General features: G+C 40.0%; 1 protein-coding gene across 1 annotated transcript in view; it reads left to right on the forward strand.

The window, feature by feature from the left end:
• The first annotated feature begins 226 nt into the window (after positions 1-226).
• Positions 227-17,049, forward strand: part of ano8b (anoctamin 8b) — a 37,437-nt gene continuing 20,614 nt past the window's right edge. The window contains exon 1 of the mRNA XM_046049900.1: positions 227-595. Coding sequence (XP_045905856.1) covers positions 433-595 — 163 coding nt within the window. The 5' untranslated portion in view covers positions 227-432. The remainder of the gene's footprint in view (positions 596-17,049) is intronic.

The following is a 17,049-nucleotide window of genomic DNA, read 5'->3' on the forward strand; positions in this document are numbered from 1 at the left end:
GCCATGCATGAAGTAATGAAATAGTTAGGCCTACCTAACTTGACTTGAAGAAATTAGCCATAGCCTATTGTCTGGGACAATAGGTAGGCCTGCTCACAAAATCATCAGGTTACTATCGTGAACTGCTGTAAGGTGTGTATGTGTTTGTGTGTCACCCAGACCCCCGCCCCCAATCTCTTTGTCCCTCCTCTATAGTCGTCGGAGGAGGACTCTCCATCTAGCCGCGCATCCTGCTCCAGAGCACCATAAGGATGATCCGCCGCTGCACCGACACCGACCTTCACTTCACTTTCACACTCTTTTAACCCTTCACTCGGACACCTCCGGATACCGCGCTACACCCATGCTTTGCCATCCTCCTGAGATGCGAAACCATTACACAATTTCCCGGAGAATATCTTCATCTTCCGTCGCTCCTCGCTGATAGAGAGCATGCCCGACACGGGGACAGGCGCTGCTGCCGCGGCGGCCGCCAGTGGCGCGACCACCGGCGACAGCTCCGAGAGCTCCCGGCACCGACACCGAGCGCAGCAGGGAGACTCAGAGAGGCCGGAGCCGGGCGCTGCCCCGCCACAAGCCTCCTCCGGTGTACTGGGTGAGTGTGCTTCTTCTCGTCGTACGATGCGGTATAGGACGCGGTTAAAGGGAGAGAGCACAGGTGAACGCGCTGCTGGGAAACGAGACGAGCACCATCATACACCTCGCGGCACAGTTCTTTTGTCTCCATGAAGGCGTCCCAAAATTACCAATTGATTAGAGCGCAGGCCTATAAATGATGGCTTTCACTTGTATCACATGTTTCCATAGCAGCGGCTTTTTAAAACGTGCCTATTGATGTTATAATCTCTCTTTAGGAAAATGGCTACATTCTATTCTGTTTGGTTTTGACCTTATAGGCGGTGATTGTGTGTAGGCTATTATCCTACCTGCTGTTTCCACAGTATCCCTGTGGGTACTTGTAGTAATTGCCATAGTTTATTCCACAGCATCCTTGTAGGCTGCTAGTAGGCTATGAGATGGGCTATCTCTGAGATGTGCCCATCTTTCCTCCAGGCAATCAAATGTTTATTAACTTAATGATGACATCAAGGGATAGTTTTGTAGCCTGACTAGACTGCTACAGTCTATTTAGGCTGTACATATTGCCGGAGTAGTCTACCAGTTACCATGCGATTGGATAGGACAGGTGCATGTTCTGTCATTTCAATGATGGTTAAGCCATAAAGGCTGCCCCTCTTACAATAACATTCCCATAATTTGTTACCTTTGCATGTTTGGTGTGGTTTATACCCCACTGCTGTGTAAATTATAGCATTATTTACCTTTTTAGACAGGCTTAAACATAAAATAAACATGCTTTCTGTTTACACTACATGATAGTGGATTTTTATAGGCTGTATCATAGTTGTCCCACTGCGAAAATTGCAAGTGGGACTATTTTTGGAACAGACCACAATATTAGCCAGGGCTGGAGAGACTCAGCTGCCGAGCCAGGGTTGTTTTTATTCTGCATGCAGGGTGCAGAGACAGCCTCAGTGCTCCCTGCTAGTACTGCTGCAGAGTGATGCAGTGGAGCAGTGGGTTGTCAGCGGATGAGTGCTCCTTTCCACACTTGGCTGAGGTAACCTGAGCAGGTTGCTGCTGACTGGAGGAGCAGCCTGATGTCATCGTTTTGAGCCGGTCCTTGAATGGGTTACTGGTGAGCTGGAGGGTCAGCAAAGTGGAGATGAGTGCAATTTAACATTTACTTCATTAGCTAGGAGCAGTGCTGCGGGTAAAGAGAAGGACTGGGAGACTAAAGCTTTGAGGGTACAGGCAGATAACAAACATCAACACACACAGGAATTTACTGGTACCAAGCTCTTGATAAAAGGTGTCAGTGGTTTAAATGTGTAGGGCTGACTATTGAAAGTCAGTGCTTTTTGTTATTTACCAAAATGTATTCATAGCATCAAGTATCACAAACCTTTAAGGCCTGAAAGCTGGCATTGAATCCCTGGTTTATTTATTCTGTGATCAAATTGTTCCTAATGTGAAATGAGAAGGTTGCCAATTTTAATCACACATTAGAATTTTAACAGCCACATCTGGCTCCCTCATTAGACCTGTAATCATTCAATGAATAAACACTATGTCAGTGGTGCACTAATCTATTTGTTTTCAACGTTTATGATATAGCACCCATCCTATTGGGTGCTGGGATGTGCGTGTCTTTTTATAATTTTGGTCTCAAAACAGTACATAATTAATACTAAAAAAAACAAAAAAACACCAAAATAGATACCTTTATAATAAAACTAAATAGGGATGAGGGACAGAATTTGCCAACCCATGCAACCAATTGCTTCCAGCTGTGGCCTGTAGCACCGCTCACACCACGCCCCCCTGAGCTACAGTCTGCAGCCGGACCCTTCTTCATGCAACAGGACCACCTGCTTTGTGTTAAATTGCTGTCTAATCCAAGAATCACCCCCTTACTGTTTTTTCTTCCTGTTTGTTGGAGAATGATCTGACAGTGAATGCATAAACTACAGCCTTAGGGGTGGTAAAATGTCTGAACTGAAGACCACATAAATCCCAGAGAATAACAAAATTACATCACTGTGTGTTATTGAAAAGTATCAAAGGTCCGATGTGTATCGGAAATGTTAAGAGCATTGACTGTATTGCCCTCTTAAAACCTCCTGGCCCCACTTGCCTGTACATTTTCTTGCATGGGTCATGAGAGAGAAGGATTGGGTTTGGGGACTTCAGTGGGATTATGATGATATCACATAACCGCCCTCACATGTGTCAGTGTCAGTCAGCTTGCACAGCAGCAAGTCAGGGTGATTTCTCGGGTTGAGCCTGGAAGGATTTTCCTCACAGGAGGCTTGGAAGCTCGATTGTCTCCATGCCTCCACCACATTTTCCTAATCCTGCCACAGTAGACTGGAATGACTTTGATCCTCCCGACCATCTTCCTTTGTAGCTCTGAAACTCAAAAGCCCGCGTTTCAAAGATTAATTAAGCGCCCATCATTAGAAAAAGCAAAATAAAAGTCTCACCAATTAGTTTGTGTTCCCTCTGAGGCCAGTGTTGATAAGATTCAGTGTTATGGAAATCAGGTCATGTAATGTGCGGTTGCCTAATCAGCCAGCTCAGTGGTTGAGGATGTAGGACATTGGTTAGGATATACGGCAAGATTCAATCTCACTTTCAAAAATGATGTGATGATAATGGGCTGCAGCCTGAAATTTTGTATCTCTGTATGCACTCCTGAAAATCTGTGCGATTTGAACTCCCTTTGTTGTACTACAAATGACCTTTTTACTTTTATTCTATATTTTGTCTTCCAGATTATTTCTCAGTGAGTGTTTTTGTTTCAGGCCATTTAAACTTGGGGCTTAATGAGATGTTATTGATGGTGATAATGATACTGCAGTTGTAGCAATGACACAATCTAGTAGGAATTAAGTAGGAGTAGGAGGAGTCACACTTTAATAGGACAGTCTGCATCATGAGCTGATTTTATATATTTGCTGTTTCTTAACTGCCACACTATCTAAATTAGGTTTCACTCTTTAAAATATATATAATATACAAGTGTGCAAGTTTGGCAAGTAAAGTCAATCTAAAATAAAAGCTCAAACCCTTTTTTCACCTGTGCTCTGATCTAAAAGTGAAATTTTTTTCTGAGGCAGTGGGGAGATCTGAAGGATCCATTTTCATCTATGTAAACTTATTTAACTCCAACCTTGATGCTTGGCATTAACAAATGCACTTTTACAGTCTGCAAAATGCATGGGAGAAATGTATTAAGCAGGGATCTGCACTCATCCATAGACTCTTGGTCACGGCTTTGCTCTCTCGCTCTCACTGGCTCTTAAGCAAGTAGAATACCTCGGCGTAGCTTGAGACAGATTTAGTCTGGTTCAGTGTCACACAGGTTGCCTTAAATACAGCAGTGTACGGCAGTGTTCAGAGGAAAAACCATCACACTGAACTTCCCAAAAGAAGAGCTGTTTTTCACAGCAGCAGACAGACTGAGCCATTGGTTTTGTGGCCTCCCACAGCTTCTTAAATGAAGGGGCTGATGAATGTAATGCAGTATGATATAATGACAGCAGTGTGTTGTGCCTAATGACTCTGAACTTAATGCCTCTCTCTCTGCATCTCACTCTTATTTCCTGTTCTTTCTCCTCTCCACTTCTAGAGTAAGTACTGAGCTGCTCATTAGCTGCATTAGCAATCAAGGAAAATCACATCTTTGTGGTGTGACCTTGCTGCTAGTAATATTGGAGCTTTATTAACCTTACCTAATCGGTCAAACACTCAAGTGACCGATCACTTTGGCGAACCAGCTCTTGATGGGGGAAGACATTTCATGGTAGAATTATGTAGACCATCAGACTAACTATAAAAATGAAGTGGCCTGCTCTTTACTGTGATAACACCTCACATTATGTATGAGCAACTTACCTTAACAATGAGATCATTACAGTGAAGTAGGTGCTGGTCAGATGAAGGTAAACATTGCAGTTGATGCTGCAATCATTTTCATAGACTTTCTGTTGATGTTAGTTTGTATGGCTGGTACTCATTTAAATAGTAGATTTCCAGGTGTAGTGGCTGTATCTCCTCAGGTGAACTTCCCAAACTCATCTTTCTGCTGCAAGAAACATGATTTATCACCTCATCTTCCTGTGAGGATTAGGGACGCACTATTGGCCTTAATAAATAGGTCATAGGTGCTTTTTGGCTTTTTCCCCTTTCCTTTATTGTCTTAAAGTCTACCTCAAAGGGAGTTACCATTTCCTAAAGAAAACACTGTTCTGAACTGCCCGAAAACAGCTCCATTGTAGTCCAGCCTTTTTTCCATTTACCATGTTTCGTCACATGGTAACATGCATCATAAGCTCTGCGGCTAGTCTTCTTTAAAAACACCGGAGGAAAAACACACTGAGCTGCAGCACACACAGTAACATCCACCCGCTGCCTCTCCTCGTCCACACTCTCCCTACCGAACGTTAGACAGTCAATGAACATAAAGTTCTTACCATGATGTAGAGACAGTGCACAGTTGTTACGTATGAAAGATCAATGTGTTACAAATTAATCGCCACTCTGAAACTCTTGCTGTAGTCTAGGTTGCTAAGCTGGTTTGGGAACATGTAGGCCTACAGCTGAAACGAAGTCGCGTTTACCGGCTTGTCAAGACCCGCTCTACTCTGCTTCTGATTGGCTAGTAATTCTGAACAAGGTGCTGCTGCATGTGCAACTCCTTCTTTTAGAAGTGATATACATCACCTCATAGCTAAAACAGAGCGATCAAAACACAGGGTAAAAAGAGGTGCTGCAATGTGCAGTATGACAAAAATATGGTGTTTTTTGAAAATTAAACCATGTAAACCTATTCTGGTACAACCACTAAATAAAATTATGAACCTGAAAATGAGTATAATATGACCTCTTTAAGCAGATTATAAATTAGCCACAGTGTGACCAATCTACACTAAATGCAGTTTCTTAAGTGTTTCCAAAATCAATTGCAGTCATTCAGTCATGGTGGGCCATGTACTCACAGTCCAGTGAGTTCCATGCTGTGTAGTTTTCAGATTTAAAATCTGGGAATAGACAGCATTGTATCTATAGAATTGATATCAGGAGGAAAAATTAAGATTACTATTTACTTCTTCAAAAGCTAGGTGAGCTGAAAGAATGTGGCCACGCTGATCAGTTTTCCTTTTTTTCCACTGACGAAGGTCTGGCAAATAATGTAGCATCATCAGCCCTGTGTAACAAACAGACTGTTGTTATTATTTGCACATTTTGAGATACAGAAAATGTTTGGAAAAGAACGCTGATGATTGATATGTTTCACCGTTGCCATCAGGTGTTCAAACAGTAGATTCAAGGAAGTGTTTCTTGCATCAAATAAATTCTTAAACAAACTGTAAAATGTACGCTCTGTTGAATTTATATCCACTTAGAGAGGGATCAGTGTGGACGCACCCTTCAACCAACAGGCGTGCCTGTTTGTTGCCTGATTCTTGTTTGCTTGGTTTACCAAATGTAGAGATGAGTCCATACATGTACCTCCTGTGCTATCGAGACACATTCAGGGTACAGCATCCCCCTGTAACTGCTGTGTAGATACCTTCGTCCAGAGTCCTTAGTTGCAGGTATGTTTGAGGAAGTTACAAACACTATCCCTGAGATGTGATAAACCATCTGTCTTGCCAGTGGTGATTCACTTGCCCTAGATTCTCAAGTTTTAAATGGCTTAATCATATTACCCATAATGCCTCTTTGCCTCTAGCCAACCAACTTCTAAATCCCCATTCATGCTTTCTGGAAATGTACAATTTTCCATTTATAGCCATGAAGATTATCAAACTGTAAGCAGAAAATGATAATGCACACTCCAGAGCTTAATGCATTCCAAGTACAGAGAGAGTGCTGCTGGTGTTGCCTGTCTCCTGCCTTGAGTGGAAGCAGGGGCATGTCGCAGAGACCTTATCGTTGAGTTTAGGCTCCTTTCACTGTGATCAAAGCAGCATCAATAACCAGCTTACCCCTGTGTGTAAATGATATTACATTCCAGAAGGAAAAAGTGAAAAAAGATTAAAGTGTGTTCGGTCACCTTGTCCTTTATCCTCTTTGACTCTAATGACTAGGCCTGCATTTGATTTCTATCTTTTTTTCTTTATTTTTTGGTAGTTGCTAAGCAAAGCCTGGAGAAATACAATGACCATGGTGAAGAATGCTGCTTTTAGCCTCAGTTGTGAGGAATTGCTCCACATTAGCCACTTTGCAGCCTCCAGAGAAGGTTAAAGGGTCATGAAAATGTAATGTACAACACATGTGGGAGAAAAGGTCTTTTTCTTCCAGCCAATAACTAGACACAATATCCATGTCAGTGTTTGCACAGAGCCAGTCAATGAGAAGCAGGGGAACAGTTAGCACAGTTAGTCTATAATGTAGGTCTTCGTTATACCTCCTCTGACTTGCTTTGTTTAGCCACTATACTTTTACATATGGTTGGTAGGTTTAGAGGGGAAATCAGTCTTCATTGTCTTCTCCTTAATATTTATTGAAGCAGGCAGATTGTCTACCTTACACCTTCATAGAAAGCAGAATTATGTATTTGTCCAATGAAATGCACACACAAAAATGCTGCAGCGCACTTGGGCTTCTTCTAATGATGACTACATAACTCAGTAGTCCCTTTGCTATCGCTTTTCTCTTTTTGCTAATATTCACCTTTTCCCTGCATGGCTCTATGTTTTTTATCTTGTTTGGTAATGGTGTAGGGCAGGAAGGGAGCTTGTTTAGTGATGAGGAACAGAATCAGTGCTCATCAGCCTCTACACTTTATCTCCAAATGAAGTGTTTAGAGATTTTAGAGAACTTGTGTGCAGCTCTTTAAAGGGGAAAACAACACTTTCTGCTCATATATTAGCATAGAGCCCACAGCTGTAGATGGCAGATAAGAGCTTGGCAGAGGGTTCTCCCCTGAGATTTTACCTCAGTAAATCTCCTGTTAAAATTAAGTATTTCTCCTCTTCTGGCCTTCTTTTTTAATCTGTTTTCCTTGTTGATGTAAAGATAAATTTAGGAAATTCACTTACAATGTTGATTTTTATGCTTGCCAGAAGTAGCATCTGTCAATGAACACATCCCATTTCTGACATACAACCTTCTAAGTTTGAAATGCCGAACTTGTTCTTATTTACACATCCAGCTGTTAAGGAGCGACATCATCATTCATGTGGTGTCGTGTTTCTGGCCATCTTGCAAAGGTAAGTCCAATATTCACTCCCTTTTGGCTCTGTTTTGATCTCTACTAACTCCTGAGGGAAATATCTGATTCTTTAGCTGCTGGATTCTCCACAGTGTTCACAAGCTAGATGCTACCAACGTCTGCTGTTTGTCGTTGAGCAGGTTAACAATGAGCTGAAACTCTCTATAAAGGAGAGCTGCAGATTCAGGTGCTAATTTTCTACAGTTTCATTACTACTTGCAACCCCTTTGACATTGTCGCATTGTTTTCACATTGTCATTTGATACATTGTTATTATGTAAATATTCATTATAGCTTTTAAAATACAAAATAAGGACATTTTATGTTGACCCCACTTAAAAAAGTGATGCTTTTTAAAGATTGAAGAAATCTGTTACACCTTATTAACTTTTATATTTACCCATAAGCAATTTTCAAGTTGGGGGGAAAAAAGCAAATTCCACACTGTCTAACAATATCTCATAGATATTCTGTGTCCGCTTGTACCAGGTCTTCATTGTGTAATTAGTACTGAGATAGTTCTCACTCTTTATCTCATTTTTGTTTGTTTGCATCTTTTGTTCCTTGTCTAAAAAGCCCAGTCAGATCCCCTAACTTTAATAAAAAATTGAATGTACTGAAAGATGACCTTTATACAGATGAGGGAGAACATTCTGTTCAAGCTCATATATTTGCACATTGTCAATGTTGACTGATGAATGCCTACAATAGTAAAATACAGGGTTTTATTGAGCTTCCTTCTTATATATTTACTCTGCTTTTATACCTCTATTTTCTCTTTTTTTCCCCTGCCTTTTTGTGTATTATTCAGTCCGTACAATCATGTATAAAAGAACATACAGGATACTCGTCATCTGCAGCAACGTGCCTGTTTGGCTGCACATCTTTTTGTCATACGGTCAGAAAATCATGATTCTCGTGCTCTGTGTTAGACTTGCTGCAGCTTTTATTCCTGTCATTTCCTTTAGCAAAGTGATATGAGGAGGCTGCAATTGTTCAGTGATGATGCCTGAAGAAATTGGCTGTCAAGGAAAACTGCATTGCCACTGCTGTAATATCCGTATTTACATTTGAGAGTGAAAAATCTCCAGTTTTTCACTTTGCTCGTGATTGATGTTTATTGAAGCATAAGAGCCAACAGCCGGTTGTTTGTGTGAAGCTCTCCATTCACAAAGAGAAGAGTAATAAATTTTCCTCTTTTTTTTGCCCAAGGCTTCACCATTGTAAAGATGCAGCAACTTTGAAAAAAACTGTACAATCAGTTGCTCCAGTTGGGTTGAATTTTCTCAATCGTGCACTAGTTATGATTCATTTCAATAAAACAAACAACCATGTTACTCTTCCTATGCTGCTTCTACAGTAAAACTTTTGATTTGATGTTACATGTATAATAGTGTTACTGACCTTCCTAACATTTCTCTATAAAATCTCAGGGGCTAAAAAAGTCAGGATAAAATGCTGCATACATCTTTCTCAAGCTCCTTTTTGAAAGGCATGAGAAATCAAAGCCGACTAAGTCATTGAAGATGTCTTCCTCTGCTTGTCATTGAATGGAGAACGAAATGTGAAGAATGGTGTAGTAATGTACAATGATCACTAGTTCCTGTGGGTATTGATCTGACTCTAAGCCTCCCTCCCATATTTCCTTTCCAGGAATAAAATATCTTACCATCATACAGATTGATTAGTCCATAGCCATCAGACTGACTGACTCACTGCTACAGCATCTTAAATTCACTATTCTATTATCCTTTCTTCTTCTATTGCCATAGTGGTTAACCGATAATGATTTTTCAATGGCCAGTGCCAATATTGAGAGAGCAGGGCAGGTGAGGGCCAATAAAAAATGCTGATATCAATAAAGAAAAGTCATGTATAATTCCATTATTCCATGCAGAGTTCAATCTAATTTACATGGTTATCTTATGGCATGGTATACTGTTTGTCATAAGTGAAGTCATTCAACTGTATTATTCTCTACAGTAAAATAATAATAATACATTTTATTTGTAATGGACTTTACATTAAAAACAAATCTCAAAGTCTACAAGGTAGAATCAAAAAAAGACATTAAAAAAAGTGAACGTAGTGCAACGACTTGCAAGGTTTTTAAAGCTCATACATTCTGCTATAAAATGTTTTTTGTCCTTTTTTAAAATGACTTTTTTAAAATAGTAGTAGTAGTCTCATTAGTGCCTTCAGATGATCAGGGAGGGTATTCCAGATCCGAGGAACGGCAGAACAGAAAACCCGAACAGCCATCATGCTGATCTTAGTCCTGAAATAACCAGTTTGCCTGATATTTATTAGAGTGCCTGATCATGTAATGATTAAGATGATTATGACTGAGACACTGACACTTCCAACTTTCCAAGACAAACAGTTGCTAGGTTTGAGTCTTGTACAGAATGCATTAGATACTAGAAACTCTGTTAAAGTTCCTTTAAAAATGTATGAGTGTGTTGTCTGAACGCCCGAATTGCTGGGTTCTCCATATGACCCTCTGAGTAAGAAAAATGTTTATGCCATAGTGATTTAAATTTGCATGCCCTCATCCTTGCCTTTAAGTAAAACGTTCAAGTTGTGGGGAAATATGCTGAGTTACACGAGAAGGTCGATACCACTCTCATGTCTGTGCGTTCAGAATGAAGCTACAGCCGGTAAGCTTAGCTTAGGATAAAGACTGATAATGGGGGTAACACCTATTATGGTCCTCGCCGAATGTAACAAAATATGCCTACCAATATCTCTAAAGCTAACTTATTAACATATTAACATGTTATATTTCATTTGTTTGATCTGTACAATAAAAACACAAAAAAAAGAGTTTGTGTTTCTAGTCTTTATGCTAATCTAAGCTAACCAGATGCTGGCTCCAGCTTTATCCATTTTCCCATCTGAATCTTGCCAAGACAGCGAATGAGAGTATTTTATTAAGAATATGTTGTCAATTCCATCTTTATTTAAAAAAAAATCAAGGTATTTGGTATCCGAAAATCCAGTATCTTCCAAAAATGCCATACAGTGACTCTTATCCTGCTCCATACACCACAATACTGACCACTTACGTGTGTTTGCATTGTTGGTCTGTGTCCGTGTCCCTTTTTGTTTTGTGAGTTAACCAGAAAGCCTTCCTCCACTTTGGCAGTTGCCCACTGCTCAACAACGAGGCCTGTTTGCTCCACAAAGGCTGCTATTCACTCCACTATATTCATCATCACCACTCGCTTATTCATCTTTCGTAATCTCCCCCTTGACAATGCTTAATTCAGCCAGTTAGATAACACGTCTGTCTGAAGGAGTAGTCTGTATCGACTGGGGATGAAAGGGATTCAACACTGGCTTTGGTTCATGATTGTTACCTGACTGAATAGTAGACCCTTCATTTTCATTTAACCCCAGCTTTATGACAGATATGACCGCTCAATCCCTTCTTCTTTGCTTCTTGACTGAGGTAGCTCACCGAAATTAACCAGCTACCCTAGAATGAACCACTGATTAGCCTACTTAGCAGAAAAAGGGGGGAAGGCAAATGAAGGTGACAGATTTAGTGAGACTAAGTGAGGAGCAGTGACAAATGTAAAGGAGAGAGAGAAGATGGGATGGGGAAAAGTGATACTATTCTGCTGTGTGAGCACTGTGGCTCTTTTCTTCCTACATGTTCTTGCCTCGTCCTTCCCTTGGCTATCCTATCTGCACATGTTAATGAGGAAACCAGAGTTCTTACATCCACCATTTGTCGTAAAGGTGGAACAGACATCTTTTATTTCCCTCTTGAAGAAAATCTAATCTCATCTACATCATACAGATGTTCGTCTAGTGATATTTTAGCCACTCTAGCAGAGTGGCTCGAGATATGGCAGTGTTGATCGCTCAGTCCACCACTTTGGTCCAGACCGAAATTATCTCAACAACTGATGGATTGCCATTCATGGTCCCCAAAGGATGATGTCTACTGCCTTTAGTGATTCCCTGACTTTTTGTCTTTTTTTGCCACCATATGGTTGACATTTTTGTTTTTTAGTGAAATATCTCAACAACTATTGGATTGTTTACCATGAAATGTAGTACAGACATTTGTGTTTCTCTCAAGATGAATTGATAAATTTTTGGTGACCCTGCCTTCTCATCTAATGCCATAAACAGATTTTGTTTTTAATTTCTCCAATACTTTGATTAATGACCAAATACCTGGAAAACTAATGACATCGTCATCAGCCTCAACTGTACTTTATGTTGTTCACTTCATGTCATTCAGACCATTCATTTCGAGCATCTGTTTGGGAAAGTTGGATTCACTTGTTAACGAAATGTTATGTACCTTGTATGTACATCAAAAGAAGATAATATGGGGTATTCATCTGGTATGACTACAAGGCTAGTAGTGGGTGCAAGTAGGAGTAAGGAGGTTTCTGTTCTTCCTGTGGTGCTGATATAAATTAGCAAATTTTAAGATGTCACCACGCTAAATTAAGATGATAAATGTGGTAAACATTCTACCTGCTAAACATCAGCGTCTTGCAACATTGTCACTGTGCGCATGTTGGTGCTGATGTGAGCATTTAGCTCAAAGCATGACTATTAAATACCACCTCACAGAGCTGCTAAATCTCAGCTCTTAGTCTTGTTCTTCTTTCTTTTACTGTTCTTAATTTAAAATACAGTTAAATTTTTTTTAGAATACTACACTGAAGATGTCCTGTGTCTGTTGTAATTGGGATAATGTGATGTTAAGACTGTGTCAGCAGAATTTATTAATGGCTGGAGAACAAAGTGTGGTAATTAGCAGCAGGCCTAATTGCAGGTTGATGGCAATACAGCTTTTAAACCTACAGGAAACCAGTTTTAATGAACAGTTTTTCTTCCATAACACAGCCTATATTGAGCCTAGCTGGCTGGTCTTATAGCATGATTGTATTTATGTACTTTCATTGCCTTTCAATTAACTGAGTGATGAGAGATGTTTTTTGGTAATGCTACTGCTAATAACAGAAATTAAGCTTTTGCAAAAACACTGCTGTGTTCGTGCTTGGCCACTGAAGCATCTGCACTTTGTTATTCCAGATTTATTTGTATCACTATCAAACATCCTTCCACTTCCTTCCCTCTGCCTAGTTTGAAGGCATCATTCATAGAAGCTCCATGTACACAATGATGACAAATACCTCTTGAGACAGCCTGGGTGAGAGCGAAGGAGGATTTGGATGAGATCAAGAGGCGGGGATGGTAGCGGCAAAAAGATATAGAGAGGAGAGAGAGACTGAGAGGTCCATGGTGTGTGAGAGGAGCAGACTGAGGTAAAAGAAAGCAAAAACAGACAGGAGGGCTCTGCTGCAATGGGAAGAGAGGGCTTTCATATCATCCAAAACACATCTGTGTGTGCAGCTGCCAGTGGAAAATAAAGATGCAATGTGGAATAGGGAGTGTTTGTGTTTATCTTTTTTGGTGCCAAAATGTATGCAGACTGTGTACCTTGCATTGGGAGGGTGCAGCGAGGTGGCCGTTGCGATAAGTAATAAAGCGAGTCAATGTTCGGAAGTTGAAGAAAGCAGGAGGGAGGGAAAGGTGGGAGAAAGAGAAAGGGACAGATAAGAGGAGAGGTGGGTTAAGGTTATGTTTTCTTCCTTCAAGACACGTAGGCTGCAGTGACAGAATCCAAGGTTTGATTCACATTATCTTCACAGGTGGAACGGTCTGATTTGGTATTTATTTAAGACGTTTCAGCTGCATTATTGATGACTCAGGAAAAGAGCTAAGCTATTGTGAGTTCTGAACCAAAAATATTCTTCAGTATTTTGTCATATCATTAATTATATCATTATCGCCGAAATACCCATACCGTGATGTTATTTTAGGGCCATATCGCCCACCCCTGCTCTTGTGTGTGTGTGTGTGTGTGTGTGTGTGTGTGTGTGTGTGTGTTTGGGGAGTTGGGAACCGGGGTGTGGACTTGTACCATCTGTACAGGATGGTGATAAATGGAGTCAGAGATGGACATCATTCTAATTAAGGAAATTGTTAGGTGTTTGAACCTGATTAGGCTCTCTGTCCCACTTACTGATGTAATCGTTCTAATAGGGTCATTTGATTAATACCCACACTCAGTAGATGATTGTCACAGAAATGCTTTCTGCCAGTTTTATTTTGTTTGCCATCATCCCTCTGTATCCGTTGGGAGTTCTGTCAGTCTCTCTGCCGTTATTTTATTATATCTGTGTGTTTGTATCTGTCCATCCTTCTCTATATTAGACTGTCTTAATAAGAGTCAAACTTGATAATAACTTGCTGCTGAGAAAATATAACTCATGCTCCACACTTCAGTGTGCTAGGAAATACACACTGTTGCCCAGCCTATATAGCAAAGGGATCTTTTTCTGCATTTGAATGTACAAAGCCAAAAAGGGGAACATTTTGTCTCCTACTGATGCCAACCGTTGTGTTCTCAAGTGTGAATAATTTTTGTTTCACTTTAAAACTGTGTCTATTAGGGATTTTATCAGCTAAAGTGATCACCTGATTGCACCTGTAATTATAGACGGTTTGTGGTGACTCAGCAAACATGTTAATGTCTCATGATTGGATACCTAGTTAAAAAACAAAGGGCACTTTATGCTCATTTTAAACCCAGCATTTCTCCCATTTCATAAAGAACTAAATACATACACTAAATACTAAAATAAATATGTTCTTATATGTTAGTGTTATATTATCCCATTACTGCTAATATTATTACTAATCTTTGCTCAGCTAGACATACACAGTTTACACAGTGACCTAATAATATTCCCAACTATGATATGTATTCTTTCGACCCTGCCCCAAACTGTTGTTCCAACTACTTAAAGATAAAGGCACAAACTTTAAATAACCCCTACTTGACAGAGTGAAATCTTCGAAGTTGACCCAGAGCTGCTCCAGGCAAGCATAAAGACCAGAGAGTTATCAAACAAACTCACACATCCAGCGAAGACAGCGACTGCATCATCAAGTCCTTAAGTGTCTGTGACCTTCATTTTAGTGCTATGCCTGAATTTCATAACTGACTTGCACCCCATTAATCTGGCAATTTATATCTCAGGCTCAAACACATGCGCATAGACAAATACCTATGTGGACACACACACATAAACACCCCACAGAAATGCTTCAGAGAGCAGCTCGGATCACAGAAAGACACCCTGCTTGTTGCGCCTGCCTGGCTGCTGTCTGATAAGACTTAGCCCTGTAACTGTTGTCTCACTGAGAAGGCTGTGAGTAATACACACTTTATCTCCACCACTGCTAGTCCTGGACTAACCTGCTCAAATTGACCTGGTTTTTTGTTACAGGGCCAAAGGACCTTACAAACTCAGAAAATCTCTTATTTTGTCAACATAAATGACATATGAGACCATTTTTTTATGTAATTAATAGTATATTATGTACAGAGATTGTCCAACTGGGCTATAATTAAAATGTTTTTTAAGCACTTTAAACGTCTTACTCAACTTTAACTCCAACCATTTAAACATAATTAAATACGCTTTTCAGTTTAAAATCTGTGAAACACTGCATGTACAAAATATCTGGGCACTCAATTCATTAAGAACACTTATGAGGTAAAAGACATCAATGCATATTGATTACGCTTAAATCAGTCAGAGAGAGGGAGATCGAGATAATGAGAAGTCCATGAGTGAAAAATGAATATGAAAAGGTGAGGTCTGATATTTTTTGTATACAGTGATACATGTAGCTTAAATGGAAAAAAAAAGATCTTGAAGGCTATTATCAATATTTTTATATTGCTAATGGATGTTTGTATGCAAAAGGTGTTGCTTGTAGTGACTGTGCAGTTCCCCTCAGTTCTACAGAGCTTTAAAGCTTCTTTCAGCTCATAATTTTGTATTCACAACCTTATTGTTTTGGTTCAGTCTTGCCACTCTCATCTGTATCCTTTCCAGCAAAAAATCTGAAAACTACCGGCCCAAAACCAAGCTGCAGACAAAAGTTAGCAACTAGTTGTCTGGTAAACATTTAGCTAAAGAGGCAGATGGTGGAGACCAAAAACAGAGCTAAAAGCGAGTGAATATCAGACTTATAGTTACCAGGTGGCCAGATACATGACCCCATATCAACTTAAAATGTAATAATATATCAGTCTTGTGTTCACAGTTTCAGATTCTGCTTGTCCCATAATCCATTGATTGGTGATGTCAATAGTGACCCCGAAAAGCATAGAGGATCCTGCTGCTGAACATACTCAGCTGGCTGTGGTCTCAGGTGTGCTGCTCAGACAAACCTACTTTACTGAAAGTGACAACAACCTTTCCCATGGAAGCTGAGAGGTGGTTTGTTTGTGTAGTACAAAACCACACACTCACTAACATAGACCTGTCAGACTGGTGTAGTCCGGGCAGGGAAGCCTTAATGGGCAACGTATGAATCATTGTTCATGTTTGACCAAGTAACAAACACAAATGCATGCAAACCACCTGGTCACATGCTCAGTTGTTGGTACTTATGTTGAAGCCTTGTAGAAGTGTTGAAACCAGTCTGCTGGCTGTTCAAGGAGTGTATGTGTGTGTGTGTGTGTGTGTGTGTTGCCCTCGGCGATGAATACAGGACACATTAGAATTGCTGTCATGTCGCAGCGCTGCCTGCAGCATTTCATCTAAAGCACAGTGGAGTGGCCAGTCAGATTTTCGTATCTAGGAGTACCACTCAAGATTAAAAAGTCAAAAATACCTTGCTCTGTTTCCTGTTCGGCTTGTTGCGATGTTTGAAAATGTTCTTCAGAGGGGAAGAGAAGTGTGGAACCAGATTAAGTTGTCACAACCTCTTTGTAAGTATTGAATAAGGATCCTTTAAATAGTAATTCTACCTCTAAGTTAAGTAACTCCAACATGTTTTGAGTTATGTGGACAGAAAATATCAAAACATGTCTGTTGCATTTTAAGTCCTTAGATTTACTGGGTAAAGACAGACTTTATTTTGTTGGCATTCTCTCTGTCTCTAATTTTATTTATATAGAACTCTGTAGGAGGGAACTCTTTCTGGCTCTTTCCAGAGAGTGCATAGGTAACAAAAAGAGCAACAAAATGAGCAGATAAAAAGCACAAGTGCAATTTTTGAACATTCAAATGTTCAAATATAATTATAAAAGAGAATAATACTATAAAATGAAAAATACAGAAAGATAAGATTAAACATTACATAATACAACATCAGAATTAAATTATTAGGTGTATACAATTAAGTCTTGAGGAACAAAAAACAATTAG

The sequence above is a fragment of the Micropterus dolomieu genome, linkage group LG05, assembly GCF_021292245.1.
Source record: "Micropterus dolomieu isolate WLL.071019.BEF.003 ecotype Adirondacks linkage group LG05, ASM2129224v1, whole genome shotgun sequence".
NCBI classification, from domain to species: domain Eukaryota; kingdom Metazoa; phylum Chordata; class Actinopteri; order Centrarchiformes; family Centrarchidae; genus Micropterus; species Micropterus dolomieu.